The following is a 25,950-nucleotide window of genomic DNA, read 5'->3' on the forward strand; positions in this document are numbered from 1 at the left end:
CCAACTTCAACTCGGTTTAACAACCCTAATAAGTTGAAACTTCTAGCACTCTTTACTTGAACTTGATATGTTCAGAAACATGTTTCTAATAGTTACAATTGGTTATCAAAATACAACAACTCTCATGTGTAAAAGATAAATGAGAATATGAAGTGAACAATATTGATCCTTAATCGATCCGATGAAAAATTAGTGGTGTGCAAGAATAGCTTAAAGATGAATATTTTGAGAGATGTTGTGTGATTTGGATGCTTGATGTAGATTGATAAAACAATAGCAGTTGCGAGAGAGATCTTCAGTCTTGATGCATTCTTTATTTATAGGTGTTTGTCCCTAACATTAATAAATATATACGGTACTCACAGATGTATTGGATAGCCGATAATTATGCAGATATTACCACGTGTCCTTATCGTGTTGCCAAATATAGTAATGGACAATTCCAATTTCATGTACACTAGCTGAAAGGGTAACCAACATATCTTTTATTTTGTTCTTACTGACAACTTTATTATAAACTCGGAGATGGTCTGGTTTTCTTCAGAAAATGTTGAGAGAATGGTCTTCGAGTTGATATTTTCTTCTCGAATAGCTTTGTTCAATCACGATGATGAACAGACTCTATCAGATTGAAATAGTTGAGTAGCTCGATTTTTCTGTTCAATAAAGCTTGTAACAGCGTAGGTTGATCAACACGCTTGTAGTATTGATCAGTTTAGTCTAATGATTTGCATTAATATATGCTTAAGTTAAATAAGTTTAATTTATTATCACCAAAACTTAGATATAAAATTTACCTTTTAACACACTTGAAATATAATCAGTGGCGGAGGAGAAGTATGGGCAAAGGTAGACAATTTCCCGGAAGGAATTTTGACCAAAATATTTAGGTAGTCTAGCCAAACAAAAATATATCCAAGTAGGAATTATAAAATTCTAATCTAATAAGGTCTCCAACCCAAAACTCTTTTTTAAAACATCTACTTCAAATCTTACTAGATATTATAAAATTCTAATCTAGTTAAAAAATATATCCAAGTAGGAATTATAAAATTCATGTGCAACCCATCTACTTCAAATCTTACTATAAAAAAGAATATTCTCGAAATATTCTTTTTTATTTGATTTATTTAACTTTTTTCTTATTAGATATTAAATGTGTATTTTTTTAAATTTAGAGATATAATTATATTTATATTTGATATAATTAATATTATATTATTAATAATTGCGATAATATTATTAAAATGTTTATCGATCTTTTATTATATTTGCATTTAAATTATCTGAATTCGAATTCGTTTTTTTATTTTAACTATGTGCTTGAATATATAAATATTATTCAATAAATTTGTGTGTTAAATGTTTAATTATAAAATTATGAGGGAATTGGAGCTGCGCTACTATTGGAGAAGGCCCCTGCGCCAAAAGGGGTTGGAGATGCTCTAACAAACATGTTAGTATTTTTAATTATTTTTCAATTTCAAGCTGTCTTCCCTCCTTTTCTTGGTGATATATTTCATTTTCATGCATGCTTTTAATTTTTGTAATTTTGAATTTGATCTTGATAGATAATATTTGATTTTGTAGCTTATTTTATTTTATTTTTATCTTGAATGTGGTTAAATCGATTGGTTTAAAAGGATTTTTATTTTAGTGTGAATATTTGTTGAGTGACGAATGATTGAAAAGTTCACAATAAAATGTATACTTGAATTTTTGTGTTAAGCTCTTGCAACTTGGATGTCTTTATTCAGCTTACAGTTTTAACATTACTGAAATAGAATAATGTAATTTTACGACTTTGTAATTGATCATATGAGCTAATGATTGAAATGAACAAAAAATAATATTTCTAAATTCTAGGATTTTATTCAGCGAATTTATTATATGTTTCCAAGTTCTTCGGCAAAGAAAAAAGTTTATATTATATTCGTTTTGATTTAAAATAATATTTTAATTTGTACATGATTATGAAACCAAAAGTAAAAAAAACTATTGATAATAAATGATTTAGACTAAATATAAGTTATCTTTTTAATTTCATGAAATTTTTGTATTTTTTGGGCAGATATTTATTTTTATTAGTATCTTGATTATAATATTTTTTTCAAACTATTTCCACTTTACAGCAATCTTAAAACAAGGTTTTTTAGGGATATAATTCATCAAAATACTTCATCGAGACAAAATTTACCCACATGGTGAAAAGCTTCTGGCTACGACCCTTGATATAATAAATCAATTCGAAACTTTACTTAAGAATTTAATAAAACAATAGACTCTTGAAATCAAAACACTAATAAACGAGAATCATGTTGCATGTTGGGAAAAAAAACACAAAAACTAGCTAGTTAGCTATTCACGGACGATCCGGTCGATCAGTCGATCCCATTCGTGAAGCAGTGCTGCAGATTGTAGATCCTATACATATATATTCTTCAAATGAATTATGAAAGCTGAGTACCACGAGCGACTCGCAAGGAACCAGCCCCCACCTGGAGATTTAAAGTTACAAGAGAATTTCGTTGGTAGAATGATTATTGACAGCTTGTATGTATGAATAATATTCTCACTACTGCCGTGCACAGTTCTCTCCATTTGTTGCGTATATGTTGGTATCATGCCATGCAAGAACTTCTTTAATTCTTTTAATTGAGTACGTTTTCCTGCAACCCTTGCTTCAATCATTTAAAATTGTTCGTTTGTTCCCAGCATTTGTTTGTATTATATACACCAGCAGGTTCGTTCAACATATGATACAATGCAATTTGATACCACCGAAAAGGAAACAAGGTTCTAGCTAGCAACGTCGATCGGCCGTTTTAGCGTCAAGAGCGCGGTTATTAACGGCTGCCAAAAGTTCTTGTGCCCCAGTTTTATAAGGGCAAAAACGTATGTGAAACGATATTACAGGTCGTATTTTGTGAGACGGATCTCTTATTTGGGTCATCTATGAAAAAATATTACTTTTTATGATAAGAGTATTACTTTTATTGTGAATATCGGTAGAGTTGACCCGTCTCACAGCTAAAGATTCATGAGACCGTCTCACAAAAGACTTACTCTTTTATAAGAGCTCCAGCTAGCTAGGGATATTACTAAATACTGATAAAAGTTGGAATGTAAAGCATTCATGAAGTATAGAAGAAGTAGACAAGAAGATGTTTAGTTAGTTAGGTTAGGTTTAGATAAATTTTTCCTTTCTGTTTTGTAAAAAAATTAGATGAAATATAAGAGAAAATATTGATCAAATAATATTATATAATATTAGCAAATGAGTTAATATATATGACATAATTATGACAAATATTTAAAATAGTACTTTGTACTAAATTAATAATGTGAAATATTTTGTAGAAGTAGATCTTTGATGAATCTTTGAAAGAAACCTAGTAATCTGACCATCATAGGTTATTTTGCTTGGAATTTTCCTACCTGGGATGTCTTTTAAGATCTGTTTTTCTTCAGATTCTCGTTTTCCACATAAATTCAAGATTCACAAGAAATTCCATCTCATTGCAATGACACGTGAGTGGACGACACATCATATTTACCACTACTATGAAAATTTACAAAATCATTATAAAACTATAGTACACAATCAATAATCATTTAAAACTTTGCATTTTTAATCATGTATATTGACTAATTAATTGTCATTTTAATCTTCTATATTGTGATATTAATGCAATATCAATATGATACCGACGTGTGTAATATCATATCAACATTCCAAATAAAAAAATGACTAAAATTCTCACTAATTGAAATACGCTTAACTAACATTTAAATTTGATAATATAGAGTAATAAAATCGTATAAAAATATGCAAGAGATACAAATTTGTTTGTATAATATATAAGTTAAATTTGCTATTCGTTGGGATGAATTTACTATTTGCAGAATGGGCTTGTGTTTTTTATTGGTAAAAATTGAACAAAAATGGCTTTTTAGGTACTTACTAAAGACAATTTCATACTTGTATATAATAGTAAAAACAATTTTTTATTTCAAATCGAGACTAACTAAAGCAAATGAGTAGGCTCTTTCGTAAGACGATCTCACGTATCTTTATTCGTGAGACGGATCAATCATATTCATATTTATAATAAAAATTAATATATTTGACATAAAAAATAATACTTTTTCGTGGGTGATCCATATAAAATATCCGTTTCACAAAATTGACCCGTGAAACCGTCTCACACGAGTTTTTGTGAAAACAAATATACTTTTTTTATAAAAAAAAATAAGTCAAACAATGTTACACTTTTTCTTACCGAAAGTATACGATGTCAAGTGTTATTATATGATTGAGCTAGTAAGAATATTGTTTCCACAAAGAGTGTATATTTAATACTGTACTACGTACCGTAATTAAAACAATCTCACTTTACTTAAAAAAATTCAAAAAGAAAGATGTCGATTATGAACATATTAAATAAAATAATTCTAGGTACACAACAATTAAATTCAGTGAGAGAATGAATCTAGAGATATGATTTTACTCGATCTCCACTGTATGAAATTATTATTGATAATTATGTGATTAAAACCAAATTCGTTTATTAATCAATAAACACATAGAAGTGTATTGTTTACTACTGATTTTATATAATACCAAATAATAAATCAACATGATGTTCTTATCAAGATTTCATTGGGGTTATATGCATTCCGAACAACAAAAACACCCAACGATGCTTTTCTTGCGATATTAATTTATATTTCCTCTCCCAAGTGATGGATATCAATTATTTGTTCAATCAAATAATTGCTAGTAATTCGAAAGCACTAATAATAGGCAAACGTAAATAAACGACAATGAATTAATTCATGTGTTTCAATAATTCAAAAACATAGTTTCGACCAAACTATGTCGTTATCTAAAAATAGAATTAGTTCACAACGAAACAATATTCAAGACGAAACATGTTGGTCATAAATAATCTTGGCTGATGCAACTTAATTGGCAAGTCATCTTGTTTCTCCAATTATGGCCGAATCCATAAAAGATACTGTCAGTTATATGATATATTCAATGCAGATCTTATTAGTCTTGTCAACGCTTGATATATTTGTCTTGTTTGAAAAAAATAATAAGTTTTTTACTAGGTTGATATTTTCAGCTCTCACAAAAAACTCAGGCTTCTGCACAACATGAAAATGTTGCTCCAGTCCAGCTATCTGTTTGTAACTTAATTCATACTTAGAAATCATCTGTATATGTAGATAGTTCTGATAGTTGACACTTGATCTGATGTCCCTTTTCTCTGCATTGTTGTGGGCTCCTAAACTTTCTCGTTTCCATCTCAAATTCCTTGGACTGAAACTGTCTTACCCATCCAGCGACAAACAAAAGTTATTTGATAAAGTTGAACGGGTGTCATCATATACCTAGCTCTTATATCATTAACCGTCAAATACCATATTTTCTAATATAAGGCAATGCTGTAGCACCCTTAGTTACTATATTATATTCCCATATGTTAGTATTTCGTTTCTTTAAGATGTGGATCACCATCTAGGTCGAGATTCTTCCTTTTTTTTTATTTGTGGGGTTTTTCTCTCTAATTCATCCATGGCAGGTCACTTGTGGTGGCAAATGCTGGAGACTGCAGAGCAGTACATTGTCGTCGTGGAAAAGCAGTTGAGATTTCGAGAGATCACAAACCTTTTTGTTTGTTAGAAAGAAAAAGAATCGAAGCTTCTGGAGAACACATATAGGATGGTTATCTCAATGGGCAACTCAATGTTGCTCGTGCCTTAGGAGACTGGCATATGGAGGGATTGAAAGGTAGAGATGGGGGTCCCCTCGGTGCAGAACCCCAACTTATGAAAATAAGTTTAACAGAAGACGATGAGTTTTTAATCATAAGCTGTGATGGTCTCTGGGACGTATTTATGAGCCAAAATGCAGTGGATTTTGCTCGTAAAAGGCTTCAAGAACACAACGATCCAATCATGTGTAGCAAGGATCTTGTTGATGAAGCTCTGAAGAGAAAGAGCAGTTTTTTTTATGTCGTCGTGTACCAGTTGTTAGGACCAATGGAATCCGGATATCTCCACACTGGTATGATATTGTCCACTTTGGGTTTTAACCCTCATGGTTTTGCTTTTGGAACCACCCAAAAGGGCTCATACCGATGGAGATATCATTCCATCTTTATTAACTCATGATCTTTCTCTAGATCTTCCAACGTGGGACTTTGGTTGCAACCCAACACTAACTTAGTTGTTCCTCGTGGAAGAGTACACCAGAACATTTCCACAGAAGGGCTGAAAGAGTTGCAGAGCTTTTTTGGTAGCTTACAGATTTGAGATGGTGGCGAAGGATTCTTATTTCATTTTTCTTACCAATAACCCCGATGATGTATTTTTCCAACTGTAAGACATGCGGCATCAAAATTTCTTTTTGGATTTTTGAAGTCATTTTCTGGTTTGCGTATTACTAATCTCAATTTCTCCAAGTAATTTAAGTGCAAAATCTGCTACTCAATTTTTTATTTATTTATCCCTGTAAATACTGAATTATATCCACCGGTTTTATGATCCAACTTTTTTTTTTACACTGATGCAAGTGCATGTACAATACTCGTGAGAAAACCATTTAGTGAAATTAACATTATAATTAATGTATTTCACATATGAAAAAAGAAGCATGAGAAGGGGGGTTGGAAAAGAACACTGCAAAAAGAAACATAAATTAATCAACTACTAATAATTTACCCAACACATTATGAACTCTTCTATATATTTAATCACTAAATTTCTCCTCATCTTTTCTGGAAATTAAACGCCCTAATGGAGAAGGCAAAGATTAAGCCAAACAGCACAGAAATCCCAACAATGATTAAAGCAACATATCCCACAAAATCGTGTTTAAATCCGAAATAACTTGTAATAAAGTGTTCAACTGTTTCATTGTCCTCTATATTTGACTTAATATCTCCGAATTGTGAAGCAACCAATCCATATAACGTCCAAGAAATTGGACAAATGTAATAATACCATCTCCACCACACCGGAATTCTCTGTTAAACAAGAAGAAAAAAAGATGGAATCGAAATTAAGCCCATTTTCAAAATGAGAAAGAAAGAAGGGGTTCTGATTTCTGAATTGAGTCGTTTTAAATAATAGCAAACGCCACATTGATAAATTCAGTATTTTAGATTTTGTCTAAGAGAAACTTGTCTTCTCTCCACACATGCATTTCAAAAGGATACTATGTATCATAAAAAGTTCATATGAATGATTGTTGATTTCGTTAATTCTTGCAAGAAAATATTGAAGAATACTTACTGTTTTGGGGATGATGAATCCTGAGAAAAGGTTCCACAGAGCATAAAACGCAGAGGAAATAATGGCCGCTATGTTGTGATTCGGGGTAACGGCGACAGTCATCATACCATAGAATGTAAAGTATAGCAAGGTGAAATACATGAAGAAAAGATACCAAAAGAACTTGGAAAATGTCCATTCAAAACCAATCATGGCGTATATAATGACTCCATAGATAAGTGTTTGAATGAGAAGATTCGGAAGTTCAATCACAACCTGTGCAGAACAAAATACATATGATCAAGAATTTGTCTTCTAATTACAGCATTTTTTAAAAATATCTTGTTTACCTGTCCAAAGGCATAGGGTAAAGCTGAGTACATTCCAGCCGCTCTTTCCCGGTAAAATACCGTTCTTTCGACAGCAACAACTGGTTGTACTGATGTAGCATTTTGTACTCCTAGAAAAAGAACAGCAGCATACATTGAACCCATTGCATTGAATATATCCTGCTTTCTTGTCCTGCAATCATATTTGTATATATCATTCAAAAAATATTCTCTTTTTGACATGCTTTCGATTTCGGTTATCTGTTTTACAGAAGATATTCTCTCTTTTTGGCACGCAATGTTGAAACAGGATTGTGACGATGTGCTAACCTTTTCGAGCCAATATCCCAGAAAATCGTGCCAAACATCAGGGCAATAAATGTAGTGAACAGCAATCTAACAGCAGTGTATGGTGGATTTCTCCAATATGACCAGTGCTGTTTCCACAGACAAGCCATGCATTGTGTCCAGAAAGATTGGGCGTAACTTGTTCGAAAGTACAAATCCTTTGAACCAGGAGCTGGTACGCTAAGTTCCTTGATCAAAGCTTTGTTTCTTCTGTGAATTTTTCTCAAAAATTTGGTTACAAGTTCAGTTCAATTTTAACTATTTATGAGCTCACAGATGATGGCAGTGAAGTTTAATTTTTTGACATGGTTTTACCTGTGAAGTTCGGAGTTCTTGTATATTTCTGTGAAATCGACTCCTAAAGCAGCTTCTTGGGCTGTTGAACTGATTTCTAACATCCATGTTGCTGGGTTGTAACCATCTTTGATATTACCCACGCCATTTATTCCCTGTAGAGACGTCATAAATAGAACCCATTCAGTTATGTTACTTTAGTAAGAGTAGAGTTTCAATTTTGAATTGTGTAGTCTGGTGACTTATCAGCTCACCTCAAAGTATTGAATTAGATGAGAAGAATGCCGTCCTAATGGACCAACATATATTTCTTCGCCCCCTCGTTTTAGCAGTAGTAACTGCGTAGATTTATGGCGCTTGATTAGTTTATCCTCGAAAACATATCAAAGAACTTCAAACTAGTCATTTTTATGCTACATCTGGTGATACACAGACCGTTGGATCATACTTCATAGAAAAAGATATACAGGAAAACGATTTACCTCATCAAAAGCATCAAATATATCGATGCTAGGTTGATGGATGGTGCAGACCACAGTTCGACCTGTGTCCACTGTGTTTCTCACAGTTCTCATCACTATAGCAGCAGCTCTAGCATCAAGGCCGGAGGTTGGCTCATCCATGAATATGATTGAAGGATTGGCCACGAGCTCGACTGCAATAGTAAGCCTCTTTCGCTGCTCGGTTGAAAGACCATTCACACCAGGCAAGCCTACAAGTGCTTCTCTCAGTGGAGTGAGTTCAACTAGTTCCATTACCTCTTCAATGAACATCTGCATTCATTGTCACTTTTAGAGTCAGATAAACTTTAGTTTAATGTTCTCTATTTTTTCGTAACATATTTTGTGGGCAGGATGAACCTTTCGTGCTGATGCATCGACCTCAGGAGGCAACCTGAGCCATGCTGAAAACTGCAAGGATTCATGAACCGTAACATGAGGTGAGTGAATGTCGGTTTGCTCACAGTATCCTGATATACGAGCAAATGTTTCTTGCTTCTTCTTATACCCAGATATAATGATTGTCCCGTCAATATATCCACCTGTTTTTCGACCCGCTAATACGTCCATTAGAGTGGTCTTTCCTGCGCCACTGATTCCCATCAGGGCTGTCAAAACTCCCGGCCTAAAAGCACCACTTATGCCTTTCAAAAGCTCTAATCGATTTTCTTGAACACCTTGAGCTTTCATTTCCTGCATGCATAAGCATTTTAGACTAAGCTAGCTTTCAAGTTTAGGCTGAGCTTAGATTTCTTGCGTAGATACTGAATGTACCTGCGGCATTTCCACTGCATAACGGATATCATCAAAAGTGATTGAAAGAGGTTCGAAGGGTAAAATCATCCCCCTCTTCCTATTTGGATCAGCTTCACCGCTGCTTCCGACTCTTGATGATACAGCTCTATATACACCGTCTTCTTTTCCTACATACGTTAGCATTTCATGTATAATTTGTCCATCGTTGAACACAAACGGCTTCCAGAAGCATTTTGCAAGCTAACAACTTACCAGATGTGCTCTTTCTTCTGGATGACAACTCTACAGAATGACCTCTTTTGCTAGCATTCCTCTCTGCTAATGTTTCTTCTGACAGAATAGCTTGAGGTCTTCCAAATGCTGCATCAGATAGTGTAATTTTTTTCAAATAAAGGAGCCAAAGGATGAAATTAAAACACATGATAACATACATATTTAAATGAAACAAGCGCTTACGGTTGAGATAGGTTAGAGCTAAGGTGACTAAGAAATTGAATAGGAAAGTATATCCGATGATTGCTCCCACACCTATCCAGTACCATCGTGCTTCTGGAAAAATCCCTCTAGACTTCAGGACTGATATGCCAACTGATTCTGTTGAGCCATCAGGAACCTGCAGCACAAATTGTCATCATTGGTTAAGTTTTTACCAAGTTAATCTTCTTGAACCCTCCTTAAGCGCCACATGATATGAAAGATTCTCACATGTCTCCAACTCTTTCCAAGAAATTCGTTCACCGCTATGGCATTTTGTCCATACATCAGAGGCGAGGTCCAGTATCCCCATATCCACCATTTCTTGATATCATCTGAGAGAAAAGTATAGTCTCTTGTGAAAAATTCGTTATCACAAGTAATATGTTGGATTCTTGAAAAGACCCCATTTTTGTACCTACCTCTGGATAAAATGAATCCTCCTAAGACAAGAACTGTGATTAATGCACATGATCCGAATGTGTTTGCAACAATAATATTTCTTCCTAATGCCCCCACGAAACGAAAGAGCGCAGAGGCCATCTGGTTGACACATATGAGCAGAAGCAAGTGTTTGAAAAACCTGTCATTTGCAAGAAACATTGAGATGATACAAGAAAAACGTCTCCTTTTTTTCATAGTAAACTGACAACTGTTTTTACCTTCCCACATCATAATCATATCCTGTGGCATAATAAGTTATAACAACCCAAATGATAACCTCAACTAATGTGACAGGAATTTTAAGGATCCATGATGGCAGAGAGTATGCCCAAGCGGGGAAAAAAAGAAGGTCCCGTTGCTTATAAAATACAGGAAGTTTCAATATACTGAGAGCAAGTTCCGAGAATCCATTGAACATAATCATGATCAGTGCGAAAAAGAGAGCTCCCATGTAGACTCCACCGTCTGTTTTTGTGTTCTTATGCATTTCAGTTCGTAGAAATACTGTCATGGATATCAAAGCCATGAGAATAAGCTGCAAACATGGAGTAAATAACTCGTTATATATTGTTATATTGAATATAAATGCTTGAAAAAAGTTTAAGGCTTAACAATCTTACTTGAGTCATCTTGAATATGTAGACGAAAGAATTTCTTTTCATAAGAAGGAATTCTCGAGATACACAAGCTTTTAGAACCTCTTTCTTGCTAACGCCGTATTTAGCAGTGGTTAAGGCAGCAGGATGGCTCTTCTCTTTATCGAAAGGAACAGCGAGCTCGTCTCCTAGCTTCCTACCGACATGAAATGACTGAAACGCTTCGGAAAATTCTTTATCAGAAACGTAAATATAAGGCTCGTTCTTATGTATCCAGTACTGCTCTTGATCTTTCTTTGATGTCACCTATGACGTAAAAAATGTACCCATTTTTTCAAGAATATTGGTTATATATAGATAAGAATGAGGAATCAAGAAAGTAGATAAGAGATATACTTCTTGCAAGAAATCTGCTACCCCTTTTCTTTCAGGACATCTGAATCCCATATGTTCGAAGAATTCTAATATGTTTTTTCGTGGCCCTTGATACACTATATGCCCATCTGATAGGAGAATTATGTCATCAAATAAGTCATAAGTTTCTGGTGCAGGCTGAAGGAGTGAGATCAAAGCAGTTCCTTGTAGAATATGGATGGATTGCCTTATCGAATCCACGATCTGGTACGTAGTTGAACTGTCTAAACCTGTCGATATCTCATCCATAAACAACGCTCTTGCTGGTCCAACCATCATCTCTCCTGAATTACATGTTTATGAAACACGTGAATTCACTAAAATTGAGCTACAAGCTTCTTAAAATTTCATTTAACTGGCTTTACCTGTTGTCAGTCTCTTTCGTTGTCCTCCTGAAATCCCTCTAACCATTTCATCTCCAACCAAAGTATCCGCGCATATCTCAAGCCCCAGTATCTGCAAAAGGTAGTCGTTATTCAAAGGCATCCTTCTTGCCGAAGGTACTTGAATTTCAAGTTGTTACCTTAAGGATGTAATCTGTCACTACGCTTGCTTCCTGCCCTTCAATAGATGAAGCCTGTATAAAACGATTAAAAAACCCGGTAAATTCTGTTGTCACGGACTAGAAATATAAATTTTCTAATTTTTCTACGAAGTTATATAACCTTCATGAAAATATCAATATCAGGATCTGGTTTAATGTTTGCCTCCTTCTCTCTTCTTGACAATTCTGCTAGCATTTCTGCAAGTTCCAGACAAAATAATTCGGTCATCCTAATCTTCCGAGATAAATTTTCCAGTTCCGGAGTACACATGGTAGTTTGACATACCGTAACGAGCTCCAACTCCTTGACATCTTGCTGAAAAAGCCAGTGTTTCTCTAACTGTCAATTCACCTATGTGCAGATCATACTGGCTTATGTAAGCAGATGTTCTTTGTGGCACAAACTCTGTCATTTCACTACCGTTGTACGTTACTTTTCCCGATGCCTGTGAATTCAGCAAGAATTTTAGGTACTTAGAGATGAAAATTAATTCTTTATCCTCCCAAATTCAACATCATTTTCTTTACTTTTAACTCCGGATCAAGTTTTCCAGCCAAAGCTAGCAGCAATGTCGTCTTGCCGGAACTTGGTGGCCCTAAAAGCAGTGTCATTCTGCATAACCCAATCAATCAAATCGATAATGATACGAATCGTAGATGGGATTCATGATACTGAAATGACAGGAAGAACTTAGCGTTGCAAACTTGTATATTGGAAATTGGAAGCTGACAAAGTTTCCAAGAATCAATTTACTCACCTTCCTGGTTTGATGATGCCACTAGCATCATGAAGAATAGGCAATGGTTTTTTTCGGCTTGGCAGAATACGAAGACAGCTCAAGAATCCCTTTACAGAAATAGAGACAAAATTCAATCAAGTGCAATAGACAAAGCTGATACGCATCAAGTTAGAGCTGAATTGACCTCTAAGATGTTGACAGTGAAGTTGAATACAGTAGGCAAAGCTCTACTGCCAACATAAGCTTCCGCATCGATGCTCAAATGCTCGAACCGGACTTCAATGGTGGGAAACTCAAGACCAACTCTGAATCAATACAAATTATCAAAATCAGCTGAATCAGAAGAAAAGAAAGAAACAAGTAATGATTTTTACTTCCTGATCACCTATCGATTCGTTCTTTGAGCTTCAACAAGAACTTCTCATTCCCTTCCTCTACTATCTTCAATAGCCTTTCGACAAGATTCTTCCTTTCTACTAATCCAAGATTCTTGATATCGATTTCTCTTGATAGGCCTTCCTTTTCTTGAAGTATTCCTCTTCGTATCCGAAGATACGTCGGAAGTTTCTCTATTGCAGCCCATTTCAATGCTTCTTCATCATCTGCTTCAAGCGAAGATCTCGAAAAAACTTCTAATCCAGTGTTCCTCCATATGTTTGAACTGCTTATACGAGCGCTGCTGACTCGAAAAATGTCGCCACCTTCCATCAATATTGATGCAGCAAGAAAAGGCGAAAACAATGGCTGATAATTTACATACTGTGACGAACTACTGTTTCCATTCTTGAATTCAAGCTACAACAGATTCCATGGTTCTTTTTATAGGTAACAGACAAGAAAATCCGAAACTAGTTGGATTTTATATGTTTCTTGAAATTATTTTTGCGAGGGAATTTGATTCTTTGAATCATATATTACGTTATATGGACCACCAAATGGTAAGTCTCGTGCCCACAAACCTTTGGACAGGAAATATATCTTGGAAAACGTAGAAATCGATTATTTAAATCAAATGTCAAAAAATAAATATATGTTACCTATTCAAAAAAATTATTTAATATTTATTTGAAAATTAAAAATAAAAAAAGCAAAAACTTATTTGAGACGATCTCACGGGTCGTATTTTGTGATACGGATATCTTATTTAGGTCATCCATGTAAAAGTATTGTTTTTTATGCTAAGAGTATTATTTTTTATTGTGAATATCGATATGATTGATCTATCTCACAGATAAATATTAGTAAAATCATCTCACAATACAACTATCGAAAAAAAAGTCAACGTAACCTGCTATATTGTATTGATAATGGATGATGATAGGATAGATGTGATGCAATCTCAAGTGGTGAGAAATAAAAAAGATTCTTGACTGGGTTAACTCAACAATTCCACGTCTTTGATATTTCAAATTTTACATGTAATATAATATAAGGAAATATTATAAATCTAAATTATTAATATTATTTTAATTATATTACATATAAAAAAATAATCTATACTATATATTACAAAATTAATTTTGGTGAAATCATTTTCAAGTTTCAAATATATCCTTTTTTTAATTAATTTATAATTTCTTTGATGCAAATTTTATTTAGAAAAAAATAATTATTTATCAAAAATTATATAAGGTACTTATTCAAATTTATCACTAAAAATATAATATACACACAGAACACATATGTCTCGATGCACTAATATAATCTACTTACATCTACTAATTAATATATATATATATATATATATAATAATAATAATAATAATAATAATATATATAATTGTAATAACAACCTCACCTCGATCGGGCCCATAAAAATTGAAGTTGTTATTGCCTCGCCTACTTTTAGGTTAGTTTGTTAAATTTTGAAAAGCAAATTAATTTGATAGAGATTCATAAAAATACAATAAATTGATTTAAAAAAATCCTAAATCAAATGGAAGTGTTTTTTTTAAAAAAAAAATAAAATTAAGCGATGCACATGTTTGGAGACACAAAAAGATTTCTTTCTTCTTAAAAATGTTTGAAAACTCTAAAAAAAAAAGTGATTATATTTTTTTTTCTACATGATTTGTGAAGGAGAAGTTTTAGATTATATTTTGAGGTTGAAAAATTCTCTTGACATATAGAAAGAATTTAGTAGGATAAGAGATTTTCAAAGAAAGTGAAGATATTTTATAAAAGAGATAATTATATTTTCGGTTTGGTAATATAATTTTTTTTTATTTTTGATCATGAAAAAAATAATTTGTATTTTATTCTTTTTACATTACCTGTTTTATTTTTCTTTTTTTTTAGTCGTGTTAACGGTACACTTGCAATTTAGTTCAGTAATTTGCATGTTTTTTTTTTCATTTTTGGTCATATTAAAGCTGAATTTGCATTTTTAGTCTTGTAACTCAGTATTTTTTTCATTTTTATTTTTTTACCAGAGTCTATCGTGTTTCTTTCCAAATAATATTTAAAAAAATCACGACACATATGCAAGTTTACTTCCAAAAATTCATGTCAGCAGCTACGTCCCCATATAAACAATTTCGGCAGACAAGACAAACTCCGATAAAAAATGGACAAAAAATGAAAAAAAAAAAAACAAAATTCAAGCTAAAAGACTAAAAATATAAATTCATCCTTAACATGACCAAAAATGAAGAAAAAAATGCAAGTTAAAAGACTATAAAATACAAAAACATCATTAACATGATAAAAAAATTGCAAGTTACGAAACTAAAAATGCAAATTTATTTTTTACAAAACCAAAAGTAAAAATCAACAAATACAACTGATTAATTCATTACTTGTTAAAAATATCGAATTCCAATGTGAAATATACTATATTTATACAAATTCTCTTTATTAGGGATATGTTTCTTTTCAAGATCACATAATATAATAGGTGAACTGCAGAAAATAATTATAAGTTACGTGAATTCTTCGCATCACACATGAATTCTCCACGCTCTTTGATTTCTTTGTCTGCTAAAGAATAAACAATTTGATCGAGAAAGAATATTTTGTGATATCCTTCAATGAAAATGGTCTGTAAGATGATTATTACGATGTCATGGATGATGAATATATATACGATCGATTCAAATCAAAACATGGGGTTTGAGTCATATATATTTGAATTTGAAATATGTGGTAATAATAATATATACGATTTATTTAATTAAATTTTTAATCTTAATTATATATTTATCTCATTACGATTTTGGTCATTTGTCAGCTTTCAGTCTTTGTCATATATCTTTGAATTTTTGATACTTTTAATCATTATTCATTGAAAATATTGATTAGACAGACATTACACACGTCAGCGGCACGTCTAAAAAAAGACCAAGATTGTAAAAAAATAATTTAAATCTCCTACAACCATTTTATTGAACCTAACCAAACTCTTGAAAATACATGTATTTAGTATAACACTTATCTCATCTCATCATGTAATCAATTTGTCCTCTACCTGTGGAGAATCTTTCTCCTTGGAAAAAGAATGAATGACTTTGTGTTCAAAATATAAAAAATAAAATAATGAATCAAGGTGTAATTGTAAAATGATTGTAAATAAAAATAAAAATATAAAGGTAAAATAAATAATTTTAAACTTGAAAATAGCATCAAGATTAGAGAAATTGGAATCAAGATTTGCCAATAAGACAAAACATCTTTAAAAAATAGATACTTGTTCTATAATTAATACTCTTCCCATTTCCCACAAAATGCAGAGAGGTCAAACATTTCGCTCGCTAAATGCCACAATAAATTAATAAATATATAAGCAGGTTTCCCAATATATATATATATATACACACACACACACGAGCGCAATTTTTTTAAATTTTTTATTATTATCAGAATTAATAAAAAAATACCAACCAAATAAAAGATACCCTAAGCACAAATTATAAGACATTTTAGGATCATTCTCTCATAATTTAATTTTTAGTTTTTGAAAATTTTTCAAGAAACAATTTCTTGTGACATGCACACAAAATATTTTATTTTATTTTCTAAAGTCACACAATATATTAAATCTCAAACATTTTTTCCGACAAAAATATTCCAACCATTTTGATTATAATATCTTAAGGCTATATTTGGTGTGTAGGATAGGATAACTAATTGGATTGATGACAAAACTTAAGGTAAAGATATATAATGTGTAGTGATGAAGAATATTTTGTTTGGTAAGATTTTAATGAGTATGATAAATTTTACATTTTTTGTTGTTGAGACAAAAATACCCTAAACTGATATTGATGACAATTTGGTATATAAAATGATATTTGTAGCAATGTTTTCAAAATCATGTGTTCAGCTATTAATAAATAAATATTTTATAAAATTTTAAATTATAGATTATGTATTTATCTGATAACTTATTTTTTTAATAAAAATTAATATGATTTTTCATTTTATCTCATTTTTTTCTCTATTTTTTCAAGCGCAGACGATGATACGTGGATTTCTATTTATTTTTTCTCTATTTTTTAAATTTTATTTAGTTTCATATGAAATTATTTATGTGATGTGTGTGCAAATAAAAAAATATATATAAACCATCAATTGTGGGTAAAATGGTAATTTACTTTATATTTTAGGAATTGGATTATCAATCCTCCCAAAACAATGAGATGTCTTTTCACCCAAATATTTTTTTTTTATCATGACTTTCTTGATTAATTGGACCAATAAAAAATGAGATAAACATGTGTTTAAAAATCTATCATTTGTTTATCACCCATACCAAACATACCCTAAGTCCCATGCCCATTGCCTCTCCAAAATCTGTAATTATTATATAAAAATTACATTAATTATTTGTAAATAAAACTGTTGAGAACTAAAAATAGTAGTTGGGAAAAAGTTTTTTTTAAAAAAAAACGTAAAATTAATTGTTGATTTATACATGTGTACTAGATCCCCATGAATCCACATAAGATTTGTCGGCTCCACAGTCAACTTTATTTGTCTTAAATTAATATATATAGATTCACGCATCCTACTCTAAACACAACATTAAACAATTTCTGCAGAAATCTCTCGTAATTTTCAAAATAAAATTATTTAGCTGACATTTTGAGAATCTTTTTTCTTTAAAAAAAGGAAAATATCATATTATGCTAAAGATTTACAGATTTTAAGTATTACTGATTATGAGTTTAGGTCCATAGGTTGTTGAAAAATGGAATTATCTAATGTATTTTAAAACCAACCTAGTTATGTTTTTTTATTTATTTAATTATTAAAGTGGGAAGAGAATATGAGTGGTAATAATTAGCCAACCACTCACACACACAAGTCACAACTTTATTGTTATTATTTTATTAATTAATGATGATTATTCTTTAAATATACCTATGATTGGCGATTATTATGTAATTAACATTAATTTAAGAAAGAAAATTGGGAAAACTTTTGGAAAGGAGAATATTTTTTGTTGCATTAGAGTTTTAGATGCCTTTATTTTAGGAGGAATCTTATTTATTACTTTATCAATAAATACCAATGACATTATGCTTTTGGAATTTAGAAACAAGAATTGAAAATCAATTTCTTGCCTTGTTCTCGAAATATGAGGTTGCGCATTTTCTCATCAATAATGCATAACAAGATATGTTGCTCGAAATACGAGGTTGGACAAGGTTAAACTTATTACAAAGGACGTTCTCCTATATCTATTTATAAAACTCGGACTCAGACCCAAACCCTGTGTTACACCCGAGCTCGAGGTTAGTCAATACTGACATTGTTTTACAATCATACAATTGAAAACAACAAGCCGCGTATATCAAAATTTAGCCAACCAGTATATATATCATAATCGACATTGTCTTTAAAACATAAAAACATCTAAATACATGAAATGAAATAATTTGCGAAAACGTCTTACAACTTGAATTAAAATAAACGCAACAATCTTCAGGGGTCGCCTTTGTCACTAGCCCCAAAATTCCTCTTGTTCCTCTTCATCAACTTGTTCTTCGGACTTATCTGGGGAAGGAGAGTAAGAATGTGACTCATATGGCTGTCACTCAACAAGTGGGGTTCATTCGAGTACATACATAACAAACACATGATCTTCGAAAAAAATTATATCTTACATAACATAGTCCGTATAACATATATCATGAGCATAAACATAAACATCAAATTGGGATAAATACTGAAATTTCTCTACTTTCCATGTTTTACTAATATCAGTCCCTAATTTTTACTCCTATAAAAGGGTTATGCCATATAACAGTTACAATCACGCCGTGTAAGGGCCATAAACTTATCGCATGTTGGGATTCCACCCATATCATGTTGAATCCTCGTGTATTTATTGAAAACTTAGAATATTATGTATTATTTAATAGTTTTGAATTTATTATTTTTACGAATTCAAAAATATTTTTTTATACATGCCTATAATTAAATAAATAATTATATGTCAAAAATCGTGGTTCTCACACTCGAACCCAATGGAAACTCCACATCATATGAACCAATATTTGCAAATGAAATTTGAGAGAATAGTTTTGACCGAACTTGGATCATCCTTGTATAATTTACAAGAGTACATGTAATGTAAGAACATATGATGGGAACTAAAAACAAGAGTAATTGAGCTCTAACTCAATAAAATTGCATTATTTTTTGTTACTATTTTTATAATGTTGTGACTTAATTCTAAAAACACATTTACTAAGTTTTGAACTATTAATATTTGTACCTAAAGATTAGAAGGTGTCTCATTAATTTTTTTAAAAGGAAGAAAATATATTTATATTTTGGACGTTTACCATGATGAATTATTTTGTCTCCATAATAAAATATCTATCTACATCTCTTACCCCGAGAGAGTTTTTTTCCTAATATATTATCTGCTCATGAATTTTCATGTGATTTCTCCTAAATTTCATATCAAGTAATTATATCAATAATTTTAAAAATAATTAAACATCACCTTTATTTTAATCATTACATTTTTTCAAGTTTTTTCTATTCGTTATACTTCAAAATTCAGGTGTATATTCTTTTTGATTAACAATTAATTCATACACTTAATTCTGTTCCTGTTGGAACTTTTTAAGTTCGCAATCATGATTTTGATGATAACAAAACTTGTTAATTGTGTTACTAATAATCTACCTTAGTGTGCAGCATCTAGGATCACTCACGGGATGTTGACATCGCAAATTGAAGACTCAAATGATCGCACAAAATGAATCAGTCTAATAGATTACGTCAATTGAGCAGTCCAGCTGATTGTCCAGTTGATAGGTGGTTCAGTAGGAGAACCTCAGAAGCCTGGCCAGCCGAAGGAGTGTTCAACTGATGAAGAAACACAGCTGATCAGTCCAACTGAACAAGAGTGAAATCAGTTCCACTGACGAGTCAGCTGATTTCACCAGCCCAACTAAAAAATCAGTTCAACTGACCAGTTCGAAGCATCAATCAGAATCTTTAAGTTATGGATGAAGACAAACTCTCTCAAGTGGAATCCAGTTGTACGTGAAGGTACAAAGCCATTATCCAGTCAAAGGACAATAATGGATGTTGCATCAGATCATTAAAGACAAAACGTTTCAGAAGGGCAGTCGAAAAGTCGAGACACAAATTCCAAGAAACGAATTCAAGATGCAACGGATACAACTTATGATTCTCACTGTACGATCAATTTTCCCGCTTATATAAAGAGAAGATCAGTGAAGACTCAAAAACAACAACCACAACAAGAACAAGAATAATAAGTGAAAAAGTTTTAAGCATATACGAGAGAAAAGAAAGGGCACGCTCATTGCACATCAGCTTTCAGAAGCAATCAGCCAAGAGGGAACTCTTCACAGTTATATCAGCTTAGATTAGAAGCCTATTTCCCTCAGTGTGTGAGAACATCCTTGTTCAGTTCTCACACACAAATACTTTCATTCACTCAAATACAGTCTTGCATAAATACGTTAAACTTGTGTATGTAGTCTTTCTCACATAGACATTAAAGAAGTGTTGACTTGAATGTGCTGCCTTCAGTCTAGTCTAGAAGTTCAGTTTAGGCAGTGGTGTAAGTCCTAGTTGAGCGGATTTGTACAAAGAGTTGTATAAATCAAAGTCTTCTAGTGGATCTTACCAGAGGCGGTAGAAGCGGTGACGTAGGAGCAGTTGAAGTCTCCAAGCATTCATAAACATATCTTGTGTATTTAACTGTTTAACTATTGTTTTCAAATTGTTTGGATCAGTTAGAGTATCCGTCAGTTCAATTGTCTCCATAACTGAACTGATGAATGCAAAAATTAATATGTCCCTTTTCGGTTATTCGGTTTACATAAGATACAATGTTTTCTAATATAACAGTCTTCTTCACGAAGGATTATTTCGAGTTTCTTCCGCTTGGTTTTCAACCAAACTCGATTTAATTCATCAGTGTTTATATTCTTAGAACACGAGCTATTGCAGCTCATTGGAGAATATTTTGTTTGAAGCATCCTAAAGATGCCCAACAAACGATCCTTCAGTTCCAAATGTAAAATAGATATAATATATATAATATAATATGTAGAGAAACCGAGTAAGACTTAAAAAAAATGGAGTTAGACCCGAAGCGTAAACGACTCAAATAAACAAAATAAGAAGACCGTAGGAAAAAATACGCAAGCAACAAAGATATTAATCAAAACCAAATCCATCGACGAAAAAGAAACATAGAAATTAGATATGATGATATGATTGCTGAATTTGATTGAAGAAAGAAGCAAGAAAAATAAAATAAAAAGATGAAAAAAATACTGAAAGATTCAAAAATCATACTGAAAGAAACTAAATATGATTGTTTTAAATGATAGATAAGTTGTGAAATAATATTTGTTATTGAATAATTTGTGAAAAATTATATGTATACACTCATTTGCAAATTTAGAATCAATATTCATAGTGTACTTAAGTTTGTTACCCACGTGCAACGCACATGATTTGCTACTAGTACATATAAATATATGACTTCTAATTGTAAATTTTCTAATATACATTTGTTCATTTAATTTAATAAATTAAATGAATAATTTTTTATTTTTTTAATTCATTATACATCTTAATTTATTTTGGACATTAATTCATATTGAATTCATCAATTTATGATAGATCTAAATTAATTGTGGCGATGAAAATCAAACCAGCAGATCCTTCGTTAAAAACAGTAGACAAATGAAAAGCAGAACTTAACATATTGATAAACCAGAAGCAGTAATCAGTTTTAACTGAATAGAAAATCAGAAGAAGCACTAAGTTTATCAAACGGATATAGAATCAGAAGCAGAAGATATGACTTAATGGGATTTAACATCTTGACGAAATCAGCCTTAAATGTTACCGTTACTTTACCTAGTACAAGTATTAATTGCAGCATTAATTACTGTACGAAGTCATTTAATACGCTTTACCGATTTTAGTATAAAACAAGACTGATTGTTCTGAAGCTTTTCTGCAGGAACTCATTTCGTTAATAAATCTGATTATATCAGAAGACAGGAGACAATATCTGATTATAGACGTTGGACTCAAGTTACTTATATATATGGAATAAACCCATATAGAAGACACAGAGATCTGACGTTTTCGAGCAAATCGCGAATCGTTAAATATCTTCTAGCTCAACTATTAGAAAAGCAGCACACACTTCATAGTATATATCAAATCTGATTGAGATTATCTTGTGCTATTGTTTCTTACACTCTTTAAGACCACTCAAATATTTATATCTTGTTGAGAAGAGTTTGTAATCTGGAAAAGAGTCTTTTCCAGAACATCACTGTATTGTATTTCAGTTGTGTTGAGAAGCTGAGAGTTTCAATAGGCAAAAGGTAAGCCCTGCTGAAGTGGGTGTATACAAGTGTTATACTGTAATATCCAAAGTCTTTTAGTGATACCTTCTGGAAACAGAAGAAGGGGAGACGTAGAAGATCTTATCTTCGAACTTCCATAAACAACTACTGTCTACTGCCTCATGTTATTTACTGTTTTCACTTACTCCATCGGATTGTTTCCACACTCATTGTTGTAATCTGCAGGAAGTATACACAACAAGACAAGCCATTATCTCTAGCAGGATTTTAGCATCTTCTTTACCTAAAAAGGTTTGAGAAAAAGGAGTTGAGTTTATTCACCCCCCTCTAAACTCTACATCGATCCCCAACAATTGGTATCGGAGTATGTTAGTCTTGTTCGAGAAAATCTACAACAGATGGCACACTTCAGCAAGGTCCCTATGTTCTCTAAAGAAGACTTTGACGACTGGAAGATTAGAATGCAAGCTCACCTTGCAGTGCATGATGATGACATATGGTATGTCATCACAGATGGTCCACTGAAGATATTAAAGCCTAACACAGATGTTGCTGTTACCGATGGTGCACCACAGATGGTTGAAAAACCAAGAAGTGAATGGACCAGTGAAGATAAGAAGAAGGCCAATCTTGATAATGTTGCAAAGGACATACTGTATAAAACTCTTGATAAGAACACCTTTAGCAAGATCAAAATGTGTTCTACTGCAAAAGAAATATGGGAGAAGCTCATTCAAATATGTGAAGGAAATGAGCAGACGAAAGAAAATAAAATGTCTGTAGCAATGCAGAAGTTTGAGAATTTAAAAATGAAAGCTGGTGAAATTCTAAATGAGTTTGATGAACGTTTCAGCAGCTTGGTCAATGAGCTGGCGGCTCTGGGTAAAGAGCATAACAATAGAGAAATAGCACTCAAGATGATGAGAGCTCTACCCAGAGAATGGGATGTAAAGACTATGACCATAAGAGTCTCTAAAGACTTGAACAAGTTGGAGTTACACGACTTGTTTGCTGATTTAAAGGCCTATGAGTTTGAACTAGAAGTGAGAAGCGGAGAAGAGTCCTCATTAAATCAACCTACCAAGGCTCTTGCTGCTACAGTTACTGCTGCTACCCCTACTGCAGTTATTCCAAGTGCATCACTTACTATTGCTGTTGAAAGTACCTCTGACAGAACTGCTGAACAACTTAGCAACGATGCAATGTCTTTATTTGTGAAGAAATTCTCAAGATTCATGAAGAAAAATCACAGAGCCTACCAGAATCCTAATCGGAATTTTAGAAAGGAATCATCATCTGGTGATATGGAATGTTTTAACTGCGGAAAGATTGGGCACTTCATTGCTGATTGCCCAAAGCCCAAGAAAGATGATTAAAAGAAGAAGGACCACAAGCGAAATGATAAGAAGTCCAGAAGAGATCGTAAAGCTATGGTCGCTGAGGAAAGCAAGTCCAAGTGGGCGGAATCTAGCTCTGAATCTTCTGAAACAGAAAGTCAATCCAGTGACAGCGATGCAGAAGAGACTAAATGTCTCATGGCAGATACTGAATCAACCTCGACATCTGGAGAGGTATTTGACTTTGACTCTAATGAATTCACACGAACTGATTTGGTTAATGCACTGCATGACATGATGGAAGAGTACCCGAGACTTTCTCAATCATTAAAGGAAGTTAAGAGTGAAAATCAAAAATTAAAAGATCATATCAGTAAGTTTACTTGCTTGCAAGAAAACAGCTGTAATGATCTAAAAGTTGAGATAAATAAGTTGAAAGCCGAGAATGAAAGAGTAAATGCAGAATACCAGACTATGAGATCTGAGAATCAAAAGCTTTCACTACTGGTAAATGCATGGAACAAATCTTCTATTTCTTTGGAGAAGATGCATGAGTTACAAAGACTATTGGAGACAAGAGTGGTCTCGGTTTCAGTAACAATGAATGCACTTCTGAAATGACAAAGGGAAATTCATTCACTTTGTTAAGTCCAGTGTGGTATATGAACCAGAAGTACCAACTGTTAGAGTTGAAAAGCCTGTAAATCATACGAACAGAAGGAACCATTATGGTCTGGGTTATATTAAACCTAAGAGCAGAATTAACCAGAGTGCTGGATCTAGTAGAAGATTCAACTCAGGAGAACAACCCTCTATGAAGGTTAGAAACTACCAGTACTATAATTGTAGACCTGTTCAGAAGAGATACAGACCAGACAACAAAAACAGAAGGAAGAACAACTTTCTAAAACGCATACTATTAGAAATAACAGACCTCCCATTGCACACACCCCTGTGGATACTCGAAGTACAAAATCTCCAAAGATTGTACAAGTGCGGATTCCTAAGCGACTGATAAGGCTTGGACCCACATAGACTGGGTACCATTTACTAAAATTTGTGTTTGCAAGAAGATAAGAAGAAAACCAAGATCAGCAGCTCTATATGGTATCTGGACAGTGGATGTGCCAGACATATGACTGGACAGAAGAATCTACTATCAGAAGTAATGAGTTGTACTGGACCAAAAATAACCTTTGAGGACAACTCAAAAGGTAAAACCGTGGGTAAGGTTAAGATTATCAATGGTAATATTATCATAAATGATGTGCTCTTAGTTGAAAATCTTTGTTTTAACCTGATCAGTATCAGTCAACTGTGTGACAATGGTTATTTAGTAGCTTTTCAGAAGCACACTTGCACAGTTAAAGATGCAAATGACTCTATGGTATTAACTGGGAAGAGGGAAGACAACACCTACAGAGTATCATGGAATATAAATCATGTTAATGTTCCCACATGTTTAGTTGCATCTCTCAGTGATAAACAATGGTTATGGCACAAAAGATTAAATCATCTAAATTTCAAGTCGATTAGTAATCTCAAGAAACAGAATTTAGTTCATGGTTTACCTGAAATTAGCTTTGTTAAGAATCATGTTTGCACTGCATGTCAACGTGATAAACAAGTAAGATCTAGCTTCAAGAATAAAGGTAGTAAATCAACATCAAGATGTTTAGAATTATTGCATATGGATTTATTCGGTCTAATCCCTATCATGAGCTTAGGGGGAATGAAGTATACTCTTGTTGTTGTTGATGACTTTTCTAGATTTTCTTGGGTAATATTTCTTGCTGGAAAAGATCAAACCAGTAGCCTCCTGATCAAGCTTCTGAAAAAGATTCAAAATGAAAAATCAGTTTCCATCATTAAAATCAGAAGTGATCGGGGTACTGAGTTTACTAACAGAGTTCTTGAGTCATACTTGGATGAACAGGGAATACATCATGAATATTCAGCTGCCAGAACGCCTCAACAAAATGGAGTCGCTGAGAGAAGAAACAGAACTCTTAAAGAAGCAGCTAGAACAATGCTAGCAGATACAGACATCTCTCAGCGCTTCTGGGC

The 25,950-nt window shown here is 32.7% G+C and overlaps 1 protein-coding gene and 1 pseudogene across 1 annotated transcript; one reads left to right on the forward strand and one right to left on the reverse strand.

Annotated features, from left to right (window-relative positions):
* The first annotated feature begins 2,452 nt into the window (after positions 1 to 2,452).
* LOC142527085 (putative protein phosphatase 2C 22) lies at positions 2,453 to 6,435 on the forward strand (annotated as a pseudogene).
* A 257-nt stretch (positions 6,436 to 6,692) lies between these two features.
* Positions 6,693 to 13,666, reverse strand: LOC142527416 (pleiotropic drug resistance protein 1-like). The gene is made up of 24 exons (XM_075632217.1): positions 13,109 to 13,666; positions 12,908 to 13,028; positions 12,742 to 12,830; positions 12,512 to 12,596; positions 12,270 to 12,429; positions 12,105 to 12,181; positions 11,963 to 12,016; positions 11,805 to 11,895; positions 11,422 to 11,723; positions 11,050 to 11,331; positions 10,648 to 10,964; positions 10,408 to 10,568; positions 10,217 to 10,320; positions 9,968 to 10,124; positions 9,764 to 9,871; positions 9,530 to 9,678; positions 9,116 to 9,448; positions 8,738 to 9,028; positions 8,510 to 8,593; positions 8,277 to 8,410; positions 7,944 to 8,171; positions 7,635 to 7,806; positions 7,306 to 7,560; positions 6,693 to 7,037 (listed from the first exon to the last, which is right to left on the reverse strand). Exons 1-24 carry the CDS (start codon positions 13,429 to 13,431, stop codon positions 6,780 to 6,782), a joined length of 4,335 nt encoding a protein of 1,444 aa, XP_075488332.1. The 5' UTR covers positions 13,432 to 13,666; the 3' UTR covers positions 6,693 to 6,779.
* Positions 13,667 to 25,950: the final 12,284 nt, after the last annotated feature.

Source organism: Primulina tabacum, chromosome 15 (assembly GCF_025594145.1).
Source record: "Primulina tabacum isolate GXHZ01 chromosome 15, ASM2559414v2, whole genome shotgun sequence".
Classification (NCBI taxonomy): domain Eukaryota; kingdom Viridiplantae; phylum Streptophyta; class Magnoliopsida; order Lamiales; family Gesneriaceae; genus Primulina; species Primulina tabacum.

What these genes read in the sequence shown, in the direction of transcription:
- LOC142527416 (XM_075632217.1), bottom strand. Translation starts at nt 13,431, where the DNA reads ATGGAAGGTGGCGACATTTTTCGAGTCAGCAGCGCTCGTATAAGCAGT. An exon ending in ACGAAAGAGACTGACAACAG is followed by an intron (nt 11,724 to 11,804) that starts GTAAAGCCAGTT and finishes CATGTAATTCAG; the next exon opens with GAGAGATGATGGTTGGACCA. An exon ending in TATGATTATGATGTGGGAAG is followed by an intron (nt 10,569 to 10,647) that starts GTAAAAACAGTT and finishes TGCAAATGACAG; the next exon opens with GTTTTTCAAACACTTGCTTC.